The sequence below is a fragment of the Schistocerca americana genome, chromosome 3 (genome assembly GCF_021461395.2).
Source record: "Schistocerca americana isolate TAMUIC-IGC-003095 chromosome 3, iqSchAmer2.1, whole genome shotgun sequence".
Taxonomy (NCBI): Eukaryota; Metazoa; Arthropoda; class Insecta; order Orthoptera; family Acrididae; genus Schistocerca; species Schistocerca americana.
This window is the reverse complement of record NC_060121.1, coordinates 839,267,630-839,288,943: the sequence shown is the minus strand read 5'-3', so window position 1 is coordinate 839,288,943 and position 21,314 is coordinate 839,267,630. Positions and strand designations below refer to the sequence as shown.

Sequence of the window (21,314 nt, the reverse complement as noted above, 5' to 3'; positions counted from 1 at the left end):
ACAATTCCTAATTAATATTCCTAGTTATTTCTATTTGGTGTGACAAATGGCAGCTTGTTCCAAAATGTAAGTTAATGCAGGTAAGGAGGAGAAACAACCCTGTAATGTTCGAATACGGTATTTGTGGTGTGTTGTCTGACCCAGTCATGTCGGTGTTGTCTCACCCAGTCATGTCGATTAAGTATCCAGGTGTAATGTTGCAAAGAAAAATGAAATGCAATGACCACATAAGGTCAGTAGCAAGGAATGTGAAAGATACACTTCAGTTTATTGGGAGAATTTTAGGAAAGTTTAGCTTTCCTATAAAGGAAACTGTGTATAAAATACTAGTACAATCCATTCCTGAGTACTGTTGGAGTGCTTGAAATCCCCACCAGATTGGATTATAGAAGACATCAAATCAATTCAGAGGCATGCTGCTAGATTTGTGCTGCTAGATTTGTTACTGATACATTTGATAAGCATGCAAATATTATAGATACGCTTCGTGAACTAAAATGGGAATCACTGGAGGGAAGATGATGTTCTTTTTGAGAAACAATACTGAGAAAATTTGGAGAATCAGCATTTGTGGCTGACTGTAGAATGAGTCTACCAATGTACACTTCAAGTAAGAACAAGATAAGAGAAATTAGGGCTCATATAGAGCCACATATGCAGTCATTTGTCCCTCACTCCTTGCAAGCAGAAAAGGGAAGGGAACAACTAGTAGTGGTACAGGGTACCCTCCACCATACACCGTTGGGTAATTTGTGGAGTATGAAGTCTATAACCTACATGACTTCTATTTAACTAACTATGGGGCAAAACATTTGTGGCTCTATGACTTACGTGAAAGAGCTTTAAAAACTTACTGTTATAGATCTGATATCGGTACAGTTTCATCTGGACGTTTTTAAGAACTAGGCTATAAATGCGTTCCCAATGAAGAATGGCAACAAATTCTCAGATGTCTTGAAATTATATACAGAAAAACCGATTATTAAGAAAGCCAAAGAGAATCATAAATATAAAGTTTAAGCCATTCTTTCTAAGGATTGTCAGAACTATTATGAAAGCACCCATTACAAATAGAGTTTACTAACTCAACAGTACCAGAGTTATGTCGGCTTTTGTCGTTGCTGTAGGAACTTGTTAGAACATGTCATCCCAGATTATCATCTTGAATAAGTGGTAAATAGTGTGTTTTATGTTTTTTTTCCTTAAAAAGGGACCGATGACCACGCTGTCTGGTCTTCCCCAAACAAACCAACCAACCAACCTTAAAAAGGGAAATAATGTACCAACTCATATCAGAACAGTAATATGCTGTTTCTCTAAATCTAAACAATAAAAAACAATGAATCTTTCCAAACTAATAATGTACTTACATGTTGTTGTTGTGATCTTCAGTCCAGAGACTGGTTTGATGCAGCTCTCCACACTACTCTATCCTGTGCAAGCTTCATCATCTCCCAGTACTTACTGCAACCTACATCCTTCTGAATCTGTTTAGTGTATTCATCTCCTGGTCTCCCTCTACGATTTTTACCCTCCACACTGCCCTCCAATACTAAACTGGTGATCCCTTGATGCCTCAGAATATGCCCAACCAACTGATCCCTTCTTCTAGTCAAGATGTGCCACAAATTTCTCTTCTCTCCAATTTTATTCAATACCTCCTCATTAGTTATGTGATCTACCAATCTAATCTTCAACATTCTTCTGTAGCACCACATTTCGAAAGCTTCTATTCCCTTCCTGTCTAAGCTATTTATCGTCCACATTTCACTTCCATACATGGCTACACTCCATACAAATACTTTCAGAAACGACTTCCTGACACTTAAATCTATACTTGATGTTAACAAATTTCTCTCCTTCAGAAACACTTTCCTTGTCATTGCCAGTCTACATTTTATATCCCCTCTACTTCGACCATCATACTCACCCACAAATGAATAATGTGTAACACATTCACTACAAATACTGGGACAACACCATGTATATAATTAAACCTTCCAAAAAGTCTCTTCTGTATTTAATATTTAGATGTGATCTGAAATTGTGTTCTGCTGCATACACACTATTTTATCTTCTCTGATTACCTATACAATTTCAGCAAATACACATTGGATAATGGAGTGTTAATTGTAGCAGTCTTTAGAAGCAACACTGCTACACGGAAATGACAAACCTTGGAAAAATGTAAATTAATAATGATGAGAAGGGAAAAAATGAATTTTGTAGCTTTCAAATAGACTGGTAGGTTTGCTCGACAAGCAAAATTCTGGAGGAGAGAAGACATCCTTTTCATAAACTACTACTGAGAAAGTTTAGAGAAATGGCATTTGTTACAGCCTGCAGAACGACCAACATATATTTTGCATAAGGACTGCAAAGACAAGATAAATCAGGGCTTGTGAAGAGGCATACAGGCTGTCATTTATCTCTCACTCCATTTGTGAGTGGGACATGAAAAGGAATGACTAGCAGTGTTACATGGCTCATTTTGCCACACACCATATGGAGATGTACAGAGAGAGAGATTCCCACTATTATGTCAGTGCTGACCAATATGGTGGCAAACTTTCAGTGGTTCACAGGCATGCTGAATGAGGGGTTAAGTGTGAGGTGAGCAATTTTATATACTCATTAGTACAATGATGTACTTTTTACATTAGATTTACTCATGTATGGAATACTAGCAAGAAGTGCAAGTTAGTTAACTTACCTCATGAGATGAAAGAGGCGAACAGCAAATTCCAGATCATTTTCATCTTTTTGTGCTTCTGTCGCATCTTTAGGCTTCAGTTTGAATCGTAATGTTGCGTAGGCACGCATGGTATGACTCCTAATCATAGTACGATTTTTCAAATCAGAAAGAATTAGTTCTTTCTGCAAGAAACTCCATTCTACTCCAAATTCATCTGCATCTTTCTCATACAATGCCTACAAATAAAAAAGTAAAACTTAATAGTATATCCAAAATGCTCAAAGAATTCTCCTAAATGTGAAAGTGGTTTCAGTACATTTTAAGGTTTTGAAGGCAGGAAAGTTACATTTTTATATTCTGCTTTGATGTGGTTGTGCAGCTGCAATTCAATCTCAGATGAGGCAAGGATGAGGAAGAAAATCAGACATAGCCTTAGAGGAAACATAAATCAGGGTGCCCAGATGAGGATTATGAGCCCGCTCCTCTTGAATATGAGTCCAATGTGTTAGCCACTGCACTACATCCTTCATTTCAGCTTTTGAGCACTATCAGAGCAGTTAAGAAAATATCAAACTAAGAGCTGACTATATTCAGTACACTGTTGCACACGAAGTGAGATACGAGCTGTATTTGCTTTAATACCACATATACTATCAAAAGATTTGCACTACCATTTACAACAATATTAATTCACAAGAGCACAATAATTACAGTTATGAAACTTAATAGTCCACCGGAAACAAAGAAGTCATGACCTATATCTACAAAACTTACAGTACTCGAGAATGAAGTATACTAAATTGCATTGAAGCTCCTATGACCTCTATTATCTTATTCTGTCTGCGCATATTTCACTACTGAGATACTATTTTCATTCTAACGTATTGCTAGTTCCTTCCCAAGGGATCAAAATTGCCTGCAACATAATCAACAAAAATTCTCATTTCATCCAGCTATTTTTTCCCTATTTTGATTCAAGGAGCCCTAAGCATCAAAAGCTATATTACAGCAACATATCTAAAAATTCTGCAACAATTGCACAACCATAGTATGTTGCGGGAGTCAAACAATGAACTCCCATTAACCGAATTTTCCGTCAGTGCCTGGTAGAACGTGATAACAGTATTAAATAGGAAACATTTTCTAATGTTCTGCAAAATTATATTTATTTGGTCACAATCTGGCTTTGGTTTCTTAGCCTTGAAAGAAACCTAAAGCCAGTCTGTGACCAAATTAAAAAAAAATTGCAGAAATTAGGAAGTGTTCCCCATTTAGTATTAATGAACTGCACGTACCCCCCTCCCCCCTTTTTTTAGTCAAGTGTTAAACTAACACAATCACCATTACATTAGACATATTTATTTTTCATATCTCACAATTTTCATTCCTTCTCATGGCATGGAGTCCTAATTTTCACATTATCTTTAACATACCAACATTCACTCTTCTGCAGATATCTGGAATAAGACACACTCTTGCAATACTACGCTCACCTTGCTTATTTTGGATTAATTCCTTGATCTGATTATTTTCTGTAATATCCAGCCAATTATATCTATTGAGAAGATTTGCCCAATGAAGTATCATTGATCACAGGCCAGGATTTGACCTGAGCCTTTTTAATTTCTGCCATAGTACGTAGACCACTTCTAAAAGTATTGCATCTTGCCTACATTCACTGTTAACATGACCTATGAGTGTGCCTATCCCATAGCTGTGAGTTGTGCTGCACATGGTGTGGCACAGAAGTTAGCATCGCTGACTGGGAAGCTGGAGTTTGTCAGTTCAAATCCAACGACCAGCAGTTACATTGCCTGACAAAAAAAGTGAACATCAATAAGGAGAGGAAGAAACTAAATAAAACTTCACATGTTGACACGGTATTTCAGTAATTTCTCTGGTTGGATGCAAACACTGATTTGGTTGGGAAGCTGTCAAAGCCGTTATATCCTTTACTGAGGCAAGCTGGCCCATAATGGTTGTAACCGATCCTTGATATCCTGGATACTGACTCAGAAGGAGTTGGCACCTGGACTGGTCCCACATATGTCCTATAGTTCACAGAGACATGTGCCACGTTTGGACAAACTCTGTCCTGCTGAAAAATGGCACCTCAATACTGTCACACGAGAAGTAACACATGAGGATGCAAGACGCCCATGATATACCATTGTCGCATCAGTGTTCTGTGAATCACTACCAGCTATCACCTGAAGTCATACCCAATGGCTTCCCACAGCATGAAGCCAGGATTAACTCTGCTGTGCCTCTCCAGAATATTGGAGGGCTGGGACCTCTCCCAAGATCACAGTCAAACTCATTGTCAATGGTAACCTGTGATAGTGCAGAATTGCAACTCCCCGCTCAATACAATGCAACACCATTCATCAACAGTCTACATTTCCTTAACACATCATCACTCCAAACATAGCTGTTTGTGTTGTGATGTAAATGGAACTTAGGCGTGGGACAGTAATTACCTAGTCTAGCTGCTGCTAGTCTCTGACCAAAAGCTTCGGGATGACGCAGAATGTCGTAGGGCGTTCATTACTTGTTCTTGGACGACAGGCACAATATGGTGATCCTCCCATGTGGTGGTCAGATGTGGTTGAACAGAACTTTGACAACAAGTATACCTGCCCTTACGTTCCAATGCAGTCCAATACTGTTCTGTCACATCCAAATGCTACACAATACAGGACACTGCAAGATTCGACCAGCTAGCCAAATAAAGACCCACAATGAGGCCCCTTTCTGGTCTGATAACACTGTCTCACACGAATACCCATCATATCCATGTCCTTCACAGTGATCATCAATATCTGATGCTGTTCAAATCTTTATATAAATTACCAGACCTGGTAACAACACTAAACATGAACAACACTAATGCCCTCTGGATGCCCTACCAGTCATAGAGAATTGCAACTCTTAATCATTTATGTAACCACTGATGGTGTGTATGTGACAATGACATCAGACTATGACTTCAGGGTGCTTCACTTTTTCTGGCAGGCAGTGTATTTGTTATTTAGTACTTGCCATTTCTGTAATGCTCTCAAAATTTCTTACATTTATAATGTTTGCAATGAGGAAATTCAATGGAAAAAAGTCAAACGAAAATAGTATGACTGATTTCTGAATGTGGTCCCTATAGTACTTGCAGAAGACCACTATGACCTCGGCCTCTCTCATATGAAAGGTTGTAAGAGAAAAAATAAATAGTATGACTGATTTCTGAATGTGGTCCCTATAGTACTTGCAGAAGACCACTATGACCTCGGCCTCTCTCATATGAAAGGTTGTAAGAGAAAAAATATAGTTTGCTAAGGTACCCAGAACTGTCGAACCAAGTAAGCGAGAGGTAGCAACCATGAACGTTGACCCCTTGCAGGATGTTACACAGAATGCTGAAGAAGAGGTGTATCAATCTTTAGCATCAATCTCTGCCACCAGTCGAATGTGCCAGAAAGAACTGATTTGGCTAACTTGGACTTATGCCACAAGTGTTAAACAATAATCCAGTGTCCAGCCAACTCCTCTGCCAAGTGTTGTGAGGAACTGGCCTTTGGAGGAAGGTAGCAACCATGAACGTTGACCCCTTGCAGGATGTTACACAGAATGCTGAAGAAGAGGTGTATCAATCTTTAGCATCAATCTCTGCCACCAGTCGAATGTGCCAGAAAGAACTGATTTGGCTAACTTGGACTTATGCCACAAGTGTTAAACAATAATCCAGTGTCCAGCCAACTCCTCTGCCAAGTGTTGTGAGGAACTGGCCTTTGGAGGAAGGAGATTAACATGTTGGCATATTTTCACTGTCAACATCCCAGACATGTTGTACACTACTACAGAGAGAGAAGACGAGTGTTTGATGAACACTATGCCACCAGACATCAATCATTAAAACAGTTCTATTCACACCAGTCAATTGCAAAAAATTATATTCAACCTGTAGAATGAGGTCCACCACCATGTCCTGGACGAGGTCACTCCACAACATGCTGTAGCCATTCTCTACAGCCAAAAAGATGTACCAGCCACTCACCTAGCAGGTGATTTTAGGAAATCTAAGCAACACAGCCATGGAGGTTAGCATCACAGGTGAAAGTCCTCCGTGGACAACAGCAAACAAAATATCAACCACTTGCTTAGCTGCCAAATTCAGGAAAACTAAATAAGGCGACCATCTACAGAAGAGAGACACCTTATCATTGACAGGCAACATGTCTAGGTGCCAGTCAAATCAGGGGCTTCTTTTTCTGTAAAATCAAATGCTTATCGTTGCCAGCTAAAAACACCATTTTATGTAATAAAAAATCGATTATGCTGGAAGTCACAAATAGGAAATACCTCTAGTCAACAGGAAGATCTATTGCAAGAATAGATAACAATGACATGACAAAGCTCTTTGAATTTGTCATTGTAACAAAATTTAGACATTATAATGTTTTCTGATGGAACTTCTTGCAAGCACCATAAGCAGTCACAGACTGCGGAAGATGAGAGCTCCAGATTGAAAAAGCTATTCCAATAAGTATACATGATAAAACTTTCTCTGGGAGGTTGTTTGGCTAGATGAAGACATTGTTATCTCGCCAACATCAACAGTGTGTGCCCCCATTTGTCAATTTAGATGCTCAGTTAAACTGTGATGCTTTTGTCGACTGCAGAAAGCTAAACAGGCTCACAAAAGAAATGCAAATAGCAGCAACAGTCATAAGCATTGCAGATGGTCAAGTCAAAATTTGGATCACTAACTATGGAGAGCAGCAACAACTCAACCCTAAAGGTACGGGAATAGTTGCTTGTAATCCCAGCACATCTATGGCCAGCTACCCTGAAGTTCCTCAAAGATGCTCCAACATCTGGACACCCGGGTTTCATGACAGGTCAGATCTCTACCCAACCATTCTAGCACTATGTGAGCCACTGTAAGGAATTCCAGTGATGAGAGCACTTGCCACTTTTCCCTCCAGGGCATCTGGTACTAATTCTGCCTGCAGCGCCATTCCACCAAACTGGACTCGACCTTTTGGGAGGTTCCTGAAGTTGACAAATGAGAATTAATGGATGGTCTGTTCTGACTACCCTCAACCACTACAATGTCACCAAAGCTGTGCCAACTGCTGAAGCTCAAGAAATTGAAAGGTCCCTTATAGAAGACATTATTTTGAAGCTGGAGCACCCCATGAGATGATATCTAATAGTGGAAAAGCTTTCCAGTCAACACTAGACTCAGAGTTAATTTCATTTTGAGACATCAGCCACAGAATGACAACTGCCTAAACACCCACAGACTAATGGCCTCACAGAATGCTTTAATAAGACATTGGCAGAGGTGCTCTTGCGGTACACTGATGTCAAATTGAGAGATTGTAGTGCAACACTGCCTTTTGTGATGCAATTGACACAGCAAATCAAGGTACTAAAGGCTTCAGAATGTTCTTTCTGCTTTATGGACACAAGACTGAAATGACAATGGGTACACACTTCCTGGATACACCATCCCTTTTTCAACCAGACCATCTGCAGTATGACTACATGAAACATCTCATCACTAGGACTTGAATGCATATGGACCCTGAATGCCTAGAAGAAAATAGAGATCACTACATTGCCAAACACGACCACTGAGATACAACCATGCTTAGTATGAATTATTACACATATGTGGATAGTGACTACTGGAAAAGTAACTGAAGCGCTACTTTTGGCTTCCTTCATCGCTTGTTAGGCATCATATACACACTTGAGGATTATACCCTTCATTGGTGCTTGATTTGTTAAAAAATAGTTTCCAGTACTGTAGCCATCTGGGTAACTTTTTAGAAATTTAGACATCTTCAAAGATTACTTTAACACTTTTTTTCTCATCAGAGGTACCACTATGGCATACCGCTGTGTACCACCACAAATCAAGCACAGCCTTTCATCAAGAAGACAAAAGCACAGAACTGTCATATGTCATTTGTAGCCCCATTAACATCCTGAGGTATAAATTGATGAGGAGGGCTTCCGTTCTGAGGAAGACCCATTCAACAATCACAAAAGTTCGATGACGGGGGCTGCCTTCAATATTCATCATAGGGAAGAGAATGTAACAACATGATCAGAATACGAAGACCCGCCAGTGTTGACATAGAGAGTAACACAGACGATTTAGATCCATTGGGCTGTAGAGGCTCACATCACTGTTTCTACGGGAAAGGGAGAAATGCTGTGAGCTGTGTTCCATGCTATGTGGTATAGCAGTTAGTGTCACTGACTGGCATGCTGCAGATCACCGGTTCAAACCTGACAACAATCAGCAATTATTTGTTATATAGCATTTATCATTTCTGCAAGGTTATCACAATTTCATACGTTTATAATGTTTGAATACTACAGAATATTTGATGTTTGTATAAACAGCAGCACTCTCCATCCAAGACATCAGTTTTGTTCTGTATGTTGGTATGTGTCAGTAATAAATGGGCTTTCAGTGGTAAGTTTTGTACTTCACTGACAACTCTGCTTTCAGATTTGGACTTGATTTAATTATCCTGTAACAATCTCTCTTTTTTGTTGGGGTAGTGACCTAAGAGCTTGTGCAAATATTGGCATGTGTGCTTTGGTTTCCTGTATTCAGGAATCCAGTTTCCCTCTTAATTATTTCAGGCTGATTCTCTTTGTAGTCTTTCTTTCACCCTTTGGTCTCCTGACTTTTTGTTTCTTCTGCTCTGCTGCAAGTGTATTTCACACATCAGCTCATATGTTGCCTTTTTTTCCGGATCCCAGTCTTACTTTGAGGACGGAAAGTCATCAAAGGTGACAGGTGTGACCATTACGCACCACTCCACCACTCAACAGCACACTTGACAAATCAAGTTACCAACGCAGATCATAAAGGAGCAACACTGTGAGAAAACAACCTCACTCGTTGTACATTAAAATGCTGCACAGAGTATTTCAACCTAGTATTTCCATATTTTTCAACGTATGGGATATTATATGAACTCTTATTGCCTACGTAGTTGACAACACTTAGCTATGGACACTAACTGTCCTTGGCTGTTTGTAGTGGGGTGAAGTCTTGTCAGAACAACCTGTCATGACTTGTATTGTCTATCCTTACTAGTACTAACTTGTCCTTAGTAGTACTAACTTGCTGTATTTACAGTTTCCATATAATGTGGTTGTCTATACTTGGTTACATCTACATCTACTACATCTACATTTATACTCCGCAAGCCACCCAACGGTGTGTGGCGGAGGGCACTTTACGTGCCACTGTCATTACCTCCCTTTCCTGTTCCAGTCGCGTATGGTTCGCGGGAAGAACGACTGTCTGAAAGCCTCCGTGCGCGCTCTAATCTCTCTAATTTTACATTCGTGATCTCCTCGGGAGGTATAAGTAGGGGGAAGCAATATATTCGATAGCTCATCCAGAAATGCACCCTCTCGAAACCTGGCGAGCAAGCTACACCGCGATGCAGAGCACCTCTCCTGCAGAGTCTGCCACTTGAGTTTATTAAACATCTCCGTAACGCTATCACGGTTACCAAATAACCCTGTGACGAAACGCGCCGCTCTTCTTTGGATCTTCTCTATCTCCTCCGTCAAACCGATCTGGTACGGATCCCACACTGATGAGCAATACTCAAGTATAGGTCGAACAAGTGTTTTGTAAGCCACCTCCTTTGTTGATGGACTACATTTTCTAAGCACTCTCCCAATGAATCTCAACCTGGTACCCGCCTTACCAACAATTAATTTTATATGATCATTCCACTTCAAATCGTTCCGCACGCATACTCCCAGATATTTTACAGAAGTAACTGCTACCAGTGTTTGTTCCGCTATCATATAATCATACAATAAAGGATCCTTCTTTCTATGTATTCGCAATACATTACATTTGTCTATGTTAAGGGTCAGTTGCCACTCCCTGCACCAAGTGCCTATCCGCTACAGATCTTCCTGCATTTCGCTACAATTTTCTAATGCTGCAACTTCTCTGTATACTACAGCATCATCCGCAAAAAGCCACATGGAACTTCAGACACTATCTACTAGGTCATTTATACATATTGTGAAAAGCAATGGTCCCATAACACTCCCCTGTGGCACGCCAGAGGTTACTTTAACGTCTGTAGACGTCTCTCCATTGATAACAACATGCTGTGTTCTGTTTGCTAAAAACTCTTCAATCCAGCCACACAGCTGGTCTGATATTCCGTAGGCTCTTACTTTGTTTATCAGGCGACAGTGCGGAACTGTATCGAACGCCTTCCGGAAGTCAAGAAAAATAGCATCTACCTGGGAGCCTGTATCTAATATTTTCTGGGTCTCATGAACAAATAAAGCAAGTTGGGTCTCACACGATCGCTGTTTCCGGAATCCATGTTGATTCCTACATAGTAGATTCTGGGTTTCCAAAAACGACATGATACTTGAGCAAAAAACATGTTCTAAAATTCTACAACAGATTGACGTCAGAGATATAGGTCTATAGTTTTGCGCATCTGCTCGACCACCCTTCTTGAAGACTGGGACTATCTGTGCTCTTTTCCAATCATTTGGAACCCTCCGTTCCTCTAGAGACTTGCGGTACACGGCTGTTAGAAGGGGGGCAAGTTCTTTCGCGTATTCTGTGTAGAATCGAATTGGTATCCCGTCAGGTCCAGTGGACTTTCCTCTATTGAGTGATTCCAGTTGCTTTTTTATTCCTTGGACACTTATTTCGATGTCAGCCATTTTTTCGTTTGTGCGAGGATTTAGAGAAGGAACTGCAGTGCGGTCTTCCTCTGTGAAACAGCTTTGGAAAAAGGTGTTTAGTATTTCAGCTTTACGCTTGTCATCCTCTGTTTCAATGCCATCATCATCCCGTAGTGTCTGGATATGCTGTTTCGAGCCACTTGCTGATTTAACGTAAGATCAGAACTTCCTAGGATTTTCTGTCAAGTCGGTACATAGAATTTTACTTTCGAATTCACTGAACGCTTCACGCAAAGCCCTCCTTACGCTAACTTTGACATTGTTTAGCTTCTGTTTGTCTGAGAGGTTTTGGCTGCGTTTAAACTTGGAGTGGAGCTCTCTTTGCTTTCGCAGTAGTTTCCTAACTTTGTTGTTGTACCACGGTGGGTTTTTCCCGTCCCTCACAGTTTTACTCGGCACGTACCTGTCTAAAACGCATTTTACGATTGCCTTGAACTTTTTCCATAAACACTCAACATTGTCAGTGTCGGAACAGAAATTTTCGTTTTGATCTGTTAGGTAGTCTGAAATCTGCCTTCTATTGCTCTTGCTAAACAGATAAACCTTCCTCCCTTTTTTTATATTCCTATTAACTTCCATATTCAGGGATGCTGCAACGGCCTTATGATCACTGATTCCCTGTTCTGTACATACAGAGTCGAAAAGTTACAGACTGGACTCAGTTTGGCTGTTTCTACTAATATGTACTGCTCAAAACAATTTGGCGACTGGGTGAGATATCATACACAATAGACATATGGTAACATATTTTAATCAGATATCCATTGCAATTGTAATTTGTGTGTGATACAGTATGATATTTTGCTGTCTCAACTCTTTACTTGAGGTTTACATGGCATTTACATAGAACAAGGCACCATGGGGCTACCAAAATAGAGAAACAAGTCATTCTCATTGCCCTCTAATGTGGTGTGTGATCACCTCAGACGGCCAGTACAGTTGCACACCTGTGTGGCATGGACAGTATGAAGTTATCAATCGGCTCTTGAGAGATATTTGGCCATTCTTCCATGAGTGCAATATATATTGCTGCAACTGTTGTGCGAGATGCTGGTCTGGCTGAAATGCATCTGCCAAGGGCATTCCAAACATGCTAAATCAGGTTTAAGTCCAGTGAACAAGCTGGTCACTTCATTCATTCAATTCCCTCAGCTTCAAGCATGTTGTCCACCAGTGCAACCCTGTGGGGATGAGCATTATCGTCCAATAGAAGGAACCCATCACCTATGACACCAGCTTAGGGAACAACAAAAGGTCGAAGGATCTTATCTCTATATCTCTGAGCAGTCAAAGCACCATTCTGAATGGCACAGAGGTCCATAGGTCTGCCAATATTGACTCCTGCCCACACCATTCACCCACCACCATGATATCGTTATGTTCGCTGCACATAAGCAGGATTGTACCAAGTTCCACGTTCCCTCCAGATGAGGGAGCGACGATTGTCCGGCTGAACACAAAAACTTGACTCACCTGTGAACAGCACCCGGCATCATTCATTACGACTCCAATCCTGATTTTCCTCCGCCCAGTTTCTGTGGGCTAAATGGTGTCGTGTTTTTAATAGGACATACACCATAGGCCTCCGTGCATAGAGGCCACATTCCTGAAGGCAATTTCGGACTGCTTCTGTTGATATTGCATGTCTTGTTGCTGCCTGGAGGGTGCATTGCAGCTGAGTTGCATTCAGCCTCCTGCCTCAACAGGCTGTTCACCGGAGATAATGGTCATCTCTTGCTGATGTTATCCATGGACGACCTCAGCATTGCCTTCTTTTAATGGTTCCTGTTGTCTGAAATCGCATACAGGTCCTGGATATTACACTTTGGGACACTCCAATAGCTGCAGTCACCTCCATCTGTGTCTGTCCTACTTCTGACTGTCCTATGGCTCTCCATGCCACAGCTTCAGGTAAGTCTTGTTGTTGCATTGCACTACTTGCTCACTAAACTATCTGAACCCAACTGCTTCTGTAATTGGTTTGGCAGAGAAAACACAAGTCAACACCAACCCCTTCTGCAGCAACTTTCTGTTATTACCACTATCTCAGTGACTGTAATGTTGTCGCCTGCACTCCGCAGAACCAACAGAAAGGCATCAAACCATTTTAGTTTATTCTGCTGATGACAATACTTCAGAACCTAGACATCTCAACTGATCCCTGACCAGTGTATATATATAGAAATTAAGTCAATACTGACATAACTGATGAATGGGGATATTGACCTGTGACTGTTTATTTAGTACACAGTGAATGGATTGAATAGTTTAAGCCAATATGAGCAGAGATGAGTTTGGGCTCCAGTAAAATACAGAAACATGTGAGACAATACTAATCCTATAACTTACCTTAGGAGATAAACTGAAGGGAAAGGAAGGGAATGGGGACTACATTTTTAGCATTTGTAGAATCAGAACAAAATACTTTTGATGATTCTAAATGAAATACACTCTGTGATATTTTGAAGTTATCAGGGGCTATCTGTAACTTGTACAGAAAACAGATTGCAGTTACTGCGGTTGAAAAACATGAAAGGAAAGTGAGTGAGTTAAGATCGCAGCATATGACCCATATTATTTAGTCTGTACATAGAACAAATATAAAAGGACTCCAAAGAAAGATATGGAAAAGTAATCAAAATTAATAGTAGAAGAAATATAACTTTGAGGTTAGCCAGTAACTGTGTGTAGTTCTGTCAAGGATGGCAGAAGGCTTGGAAGATCAGTTGAAATGAAATAAGCGTTTTTGCGTCATTGGCCGGGAGGCCGCCTTGGTGCAGGTCTTATTGCATTCGACACCACATTGGGTGACCTGCATGCCGGATGGGGATGAAATGATGATGAAGACAACACAACACCCAGTCCATGAGCAGAGAAAATCCCTGACCCAGCCGAGAATTGAACCCAGGCCCGTAGGACGGCAATCCATCACGCGGACCACTCAGCTAACGGGGCGGATGGAAGATCAGTTGAACACAATGAATAGCATCTTGAAATGAAATTATGGGATGAATATCAACAAAAGTAAAACACAAATAATGCAGTGTATCCAAATGGAATCATGCGCTGCTCACACAATTAGATTAGGAAACTGAACACTAAAAGTAGTAAAAGAGTTTTGCTACTTGGGCAACAAAATGACCGACAATGGCTGAAGTAAAGATTGTAGAAGATACAAGCTGGCAACAGCAAGAAAAGTGTTCTGGAAAAGAGAAATGTGTTAAGACTGAATATAAATTTAAGTGTTAAGAAGTATTTTTGAAAGTATTTGTCTGGGATGTAAAACAAGGATGAAACACATTACAAACAAGAGATTAGAAGCTTTGGAAATGTGGTGCTATGGAAGAACGTTAAATATTAGATGAGCACACTGAGTACCTAATGAAGAGATACTGAACTGGGTTGGAAAAAATAGAGCTCTACGATACAACTTGACATAAATGTGGGGTGGGTTGATTGGACACATCTTCAGGCATCAAGCAAAAGTTAATTTTGTGATAGAGGGAAATATGTGGAGTAAAAATTGTAGGAGGAGACTAATGTTTGACTGCAGCAAGCAGGTTCATGTGGATGCAGGCTGCAGTAGTAGACAGAGATGAAGAGACTGACAGGGGACACACTAGTGAGGAGTCTCTGGACTGAAGAGTATAACATTAATCATTTAATTGCTGTAGCTCACTAATGTACTGCACTGGTATAGCCAGGAACAATAAAGCCATGGTAGTCGAGGTAATGTAGGTTACAGAATGAGCAAAAGGACAAATGAATCCTTATGCAGTGCATTTCACTTATGATTCAAGTGCTGTTTCTGATGTTGCATGGGAACCAATAACTGCAACTGCTGCATGATACCTTGCCCATTGCTCAGACTGCAGCACATGGCATATTGTCTTTAACAGAGAATAAACTAGAAAATTTAGGGGTGATTTTGGAAAGACACCTGAGGAAATCATTGTGACATTTAGCACTTCAGGCTGGTCATTAGCAGCTGTTCACAGAGCAGTGAACAAATTCAAACAGAATCCTTACAAAGTAACAGCAGTGCATCAACTGATCAATTCAGATACTGTAGCTCAATAACATTAATGCAACTGGCAATTGCTGTCTGTGGGTTTTAGAAAGACTGATCCTGAAATACTCATCTTCTGATGAAGAACAGTTTGTTCTTTGTTCGAAAAAACTGTCATACACACAGTGGCAATGTACTGCATGAAATAACCGCATGTCAAGTTGTTTCCTCTCTGAGAAAAAGGTTGCAGTCCATTGTTCACATACTGAAGAAATGGTTTGTAGGCAAAAGATTGGTTGCACGCCACTCTCCTGTTTTCATGTAATGCATGGACTCTTTGATGTAACCTAGGAGGATTTTCACAACTTCAACGTCAATTGTTCTGCAAGTTCATGTAACTGATAACTGAAGTCAAGGTTCATCAGAAAAAAAGAAGCAATTCAGGACCAATCTCTCCCTCACGAACATATTGCAATAGCAAGTTGCAGTACTGACACTGAGCAACAGTATCTGAATTGATCAGAAGATGCACTATTGGTACTCTGTACGGTGTCAGCTGGATTTTCTGCATAACTCTGTGTGCTGAGGCTACTGACACACCAGTCCGAAGTGCTAAATGATGCAACAATTTTCTTGGACTTCTTTCTGAGGCCGCAATCTAGTTTTTCTCGGCTAAAACAAATATGGCACCTGTGACAGTTTTAGAAAAAAGCCAGAGCACTGAGCAGCAAATACTGCCTGCCTATGAGAGTACTGGTTTCTGTGCAATTCCGAATGGGATGAGAAGGAAACGTCCTTCTTGCCCCGTCCTGTATCTAGAATGTTGTAACACTGAGTTCTGTTTGACTTATTGATTAATTGAGGGGTAGGGGACCAAACAGTGAGGTCACCAGTCCTGTGATTACAAAGTGAGTTACAGAAGAAAAAGGGTCTGCTAAAAGTGGACGGATCCAGTCAGGGGAGTCAAATTATAAAATAATGAACATTAAACACACACAATAAAAGCATAAAAGTTGAGACAAAATCTAAAAACTGGATAAAAAGGGGGGCAGTTAAGGAGTCACAGACCGAGAAGACTGTAAAAGAAGTCCCAACCACAACCAACCTGCCCCTGTTCCAAGACTACAGGAGAACTTTCTATCTGGAAATAAAAACCACTTTCATGTAGGAAACCAACGACCAGTTCAACCATCTGTGGATCGTCTCCTAATATTAAATTTAAATAATTGGGAAGATTATACTTAACACAAAGGGCCGAAAGAAGGAGACATTCCACCAATATGTGAGATATCGTCAGTCTGGCTCCACAACCACATTGTGGGGGTGGATCGTTATGTAGGAGGAAACAATGGGTGAGCCAGGTATGACCAACGCGTAAACGGTATAAAACAGCAGACTCCTTCCGAGAGGAGCGGAAAAAAGAGCGCCAAATTGCCACAGATTCCTTGGTTGTGTGGAATTTATTACTATGAGCAATAGTGCTCCAGATGGCATTCCACTGTTGGGCAAAGAGAGATTTGACATAGATCCCCATATCTGCAGCTGGAATCATGAAAGGAAACGGGGGTAAGTATCTGCTTCCCACATGACTTGGGACCCAGAGAAAGACGACTGAACAGGAGGCACACTCAAGGACAAAGAGAGAAGCTATGGATAGCAGAGACCAAAGGGTGATGAGAGTAGCATCAATCGATAGCCTGCAACGGCTCATGGAGTCTGAACAAATTAAAACACGCTGGTGGGAGGGCTGAGAAACAAAAACGAGGACCCTGTAAACGGCTAGAACCTCTGCTGAGAGCACACTGCATGATTCCAGCAAGAAATGTTGCCTGAAGCCAGTACGAGACGTGAAAGCTTATCCCTTCTTATCAATAGTCTTAGAACCATCAGTGTAAAAGATGGTGGTACCCTGGAACCCTGCAAGGATGGCACATACAAGACACTGGTAAACCACGGGAACAGCAGAGACCTTAGGACCCTGAAATAGATCGGTCCTAATCCGTAATCTAGGCACCATCGAGGGGTGGGGGGGAGGGGGTTATTGGAGGAAAGACACGGGAGTGCAGTCCAGTGAGTGGAGATGGAGATCCCGATAGGGGGAAGTGAGACGCATGCCAATCGGCAATCCCACCTATGGGCAGGTGTTAGGAGGGAGACATCCCTCATTGGCGAAGAGCACAGGGTACACAGGATGGTCAGGGAATTGGCGAATGGCAACTTGCGTAAGAAGCAAGGAGTTGGCTCCGTCGAATGTGTAGAGTGGGAATCCCCACTTCTGTGAGGAGACTACCAACAGGACTAGTGCGAAAGACACCAACAGTAATACGCACCCCGCAATGATTGACAGGGTGAAGGAGTTTCAGATTGGAAGGAGCTGTTGAGCCATAAACCTGACTGCCATAATCTAGTCTGGACAAGACCAGAGCACAGTAAAGATGGAGAACAGTGAATGGTCTGCACCCCAAGATGTGTGGGCTAGGAGTCGGAGAGTATTAAGCTTCTGCATACGTGTAGTTTTTAGGTGGTGAATGTGGGGCAACCATGTCAGCTTTTTATCAAAAATAAGGCCCACGAAATGGGACTGTGCTACAACATTGAGGGACTTGTTGCTTAAATAAAGTTCTGACTCGGGGTACTGTGGGTCAATGACAAAAATGCATAACCTGCGTTTTAGAGGAAGAAAACTGGAAGCCATGAGCGGTGGCCCATGCAGAGGCCCGTCGGATGGCACCTTGGAGCTGGTGCTCAGTAGACACTACAGAGTCATAGCTGCACCACATGCAAAAATCATCAGCGTACAACACCGGAGTAACCAGAGGCCCAACACAGAGGTCGCAGGCCCATTCATGGCAATGTGGAAGAGTGTGACACTTAACACAGAACCCTGTGGGATACCATTCTCCTGAATCTGAGGGGCACTGAATGAAGTGCCAACTCGAACCCGGAAGAGCTGGTAAGATAGAAACTCGCAGCTAAAAATCAGGAGAGGACCACGGAAGCCCCTGTCATGGAGGGTAACTAAAATGTGATGGCCCCAAGCCACGTCACACGCCTTATGTAGGTCAAAGAAGACCGCAACAAGGTGCCGGCAGTGAGTAAAAGCCTGTCAGATGACTGATTCCAATCGGAGTAAATGGTCAGTTGGATATTGCCCTGCCCAGAAGCCACACTGATACAGGGACAAAAGGTCCCAAGATTCGTGTACCCAACATAATCTGAAGTTGACCATCCTTTCAAGCAGTTTACAAGGTACATTTGTAATGCTAATTGGGCAGTAGCCATCAAGACACATTGGGGTTTTCCTGGGCTTAAGGACAGGGATAACGGTACTCTCTCACCATTGTGATGGAAAAGCCAAATGTGGTTGAAGACCCTGAAGAGCTGTTGCCTCTGGGGAATGTCCAAATGTTGGATCATCTGGTTGTGGATGGGATCCAGTCCTGGGGCTGTGTCTAGTGAAGAGCTAAGAGCCTCCACCAATTCCCATTCAGTGAAAGGTGCATTAAAGGGCTCAACGTGGTGTGGGATGAAACAGAGGGGGGTCTGTTCAACTCTGCGTTTCTGCCAGAGAAAGGTAGTAGGGTAGGAAGCAGACGACGATGACATCTTAAAGTGTGTTAGGAGGTGTTCTGTGAGAACCAATGGATCAGTGCACGAGCACCTTGGAGGTTCAGATCCTGGACAGTTGACTGTTGCTGGCAGGCCAAAAGGCTACCGAGCTTTGACCAAATCTGTGATGAAGAGGCATATGTCCACAGGGAGGAAATGTAGCACTCCCAGCATTCCTTTTTACTCTGCTTCATAAGATAACGAGCCTTACACGGAGACGCTTAAAAGTGAGGAAGTTCGTCTGTGAAGGGTGTCACTTAAATTGCTGCAGCGCCCGTCGCCAGTCCTGGACAGCAACTGTGACATCCTTGGTCCACCATGGTACCAGCCAACGATGAAAGGGACCTGTAGATAGGGGGACAGCAGTGCCAGCAGCATGAAGAAGAGTGGCAGAGATGCCTTTCATGACTACATCAACGGAATTCAAGAGGGGTGTGTCAAAGTAGACATCATACATATATAAAGGCCAACTGGACCTGTGGAATCCCAATGCGGGGGCCTGTCCACTTGGCAGCAGCAGGGGAACGATAGAATCACTGGAAAGGGGTCACTGTCACAAAGGTAATCATGGGATGACCAATGTAGGCAAGCCACAAGAGCAGGGGTGAAGATCGTGAGATCAATGGCGGCACTGAAGTGGGTAGTGGAACCATCATCGAGTAGACACAAATCGAGGTCTGTGATAAGTTGGTCAAGTAGGATTCCCCTAGGTGTTGAAGTGACACTCCCCCACAGTGGATGGTGGGCATTGAAGTCCCCAAGAAGCAGAAACAGAGGTGGGAGTTGCTGGATTATGGTAGACAGTGCAACATAAGCAACAGGCCTACCTGGAGGAAGGTAGACATTGCAAATGGTGATTGCCGGAGTCATTTGCACTCAAACCGCTATTGCTTCCAAGATGGTACGTAGGGGGATCCAGTCACTAATGACATCAGAGTGAACCAAAGCGCAGACCCCACCAGATGCTACCCCAGGGCCAGGATGGTTCTGACAGAATGCCCGATAACCACGAATAGTTGGAGAGCATCACGGAAATGCCTTTCTTGAAGAACAAGATAGAATCCAGAATAAGAGCAGACAAGACACATTTCCAGTAGGTGACCATAGTATCCGTTGAAATTCCGCTGGATGATCATGTGGCGTGAGTCCAAGGTAGACATCAAGAAGCCAAGGAGGAGGTCAGGTCACTCAGCCAGTAGTTGTCACTGACAACTGACAACTACTTATGGGATGACATCCATAAATAAGATGTCACTCAGGTTGCGAGGGGAAGATGGCACCTCCGGAGGTGCCTTGTCTTGGGATTTATGTTTCTTCTTCTCGTTCTGAGGTGGAGGAGGGCAGGGCACAGGGGGAGTACAGGCTTCTGCAAGATCGGGAACTAAAAGAGAGCAGGCAACCTTGGGGCGCACAGATGGTGTGCCTTGTGGCTGAGTGGTGGTAACAGTCTTTTGGCCTTAGAGAAGCTGGGGAGAGGGATCCTGGGAGGGAGCCTGGTCACTGGCAGATGCCAAAGAAGGGGAGTACTTCTACGGCCAGGGAGGGGGGGGGGGGTGGCTCCCTGACTGGTGGTTGTGGGGACTGCATGGGAGGGTGAGGGGGAGGGGGAGGGGAGAGTTGGACGGGGCTGGGGTAAGGATGGGGGGAGGAGGAGGAAAGGAAGTTACAGAAGCAAAAGTTGAAGATAGTGACACTGGATGGAGTCTCTCATACTTTTGGCGAGACTCAGTGTGAGACAGGCAATCCAGGGACTTGTATTCTTGGATCTTCTTTTCTCTCTTGTAAGCCGGGCAATCTGGCGAGTGAGGGGAGCGGCAGTCAGCACAATTGACGCACACATGCAGCGGAACACAGGGGCTTACCTCATGGAGTGGGTGGCCACAGTCACTACACAAAGAGTCCACCGTACAGCGGGAAGACATACGCCCAAAACGCATGCATCAAAAACACCGCCTAGGTGGAGGGCTGTACGGCTTCACCTCACATCTGTAGCACATAACCTTGACTTCTCTGCGAGGGTATCCCCCCTCGAAAGCCAGAATGAAGGTGGCAGTATCGGTGTGGTTGTCTTTGTGACCCTTCTGCACACATCGAACAAAATGAACACCACGCCACTCCAGATTAGCCCAGAGTTCCTCATCAGTTTACAGGATGAGGTCCCTATGAAAAATTACTCCCTGGACCATAGTCAGAGATTGGTGAGGTGTGATACACACCAGGACAGTGTCAAGATGATCACAG

The 21,314-nt window shown here is 42.6% G+C and overlaps 1 protein-coding gene across 1 annotated transcript in view; it reads right to left on the bottom strand.

The window, feature by feature from the left end:
• The window catches only part of LOC124605568 (ATP-dependent DNA helicase 2 subunit 1), a 172,610-nt gene that overhangs the window by 68,164 nt on the left and 83,132 nt on the right, over window positions 1-21,314 (bottom strand). The window contains exon 5 of the mRNA XM_047137342.1: window positions 2,714-2,931. Coding sequence (XP_046993298.1) covers window positions 2,714-2,931 — 218 coding nt within the window. The remainder of the gene's footprint in view (window positions 1-2,713; window positions 2,932-21,314) is intronic.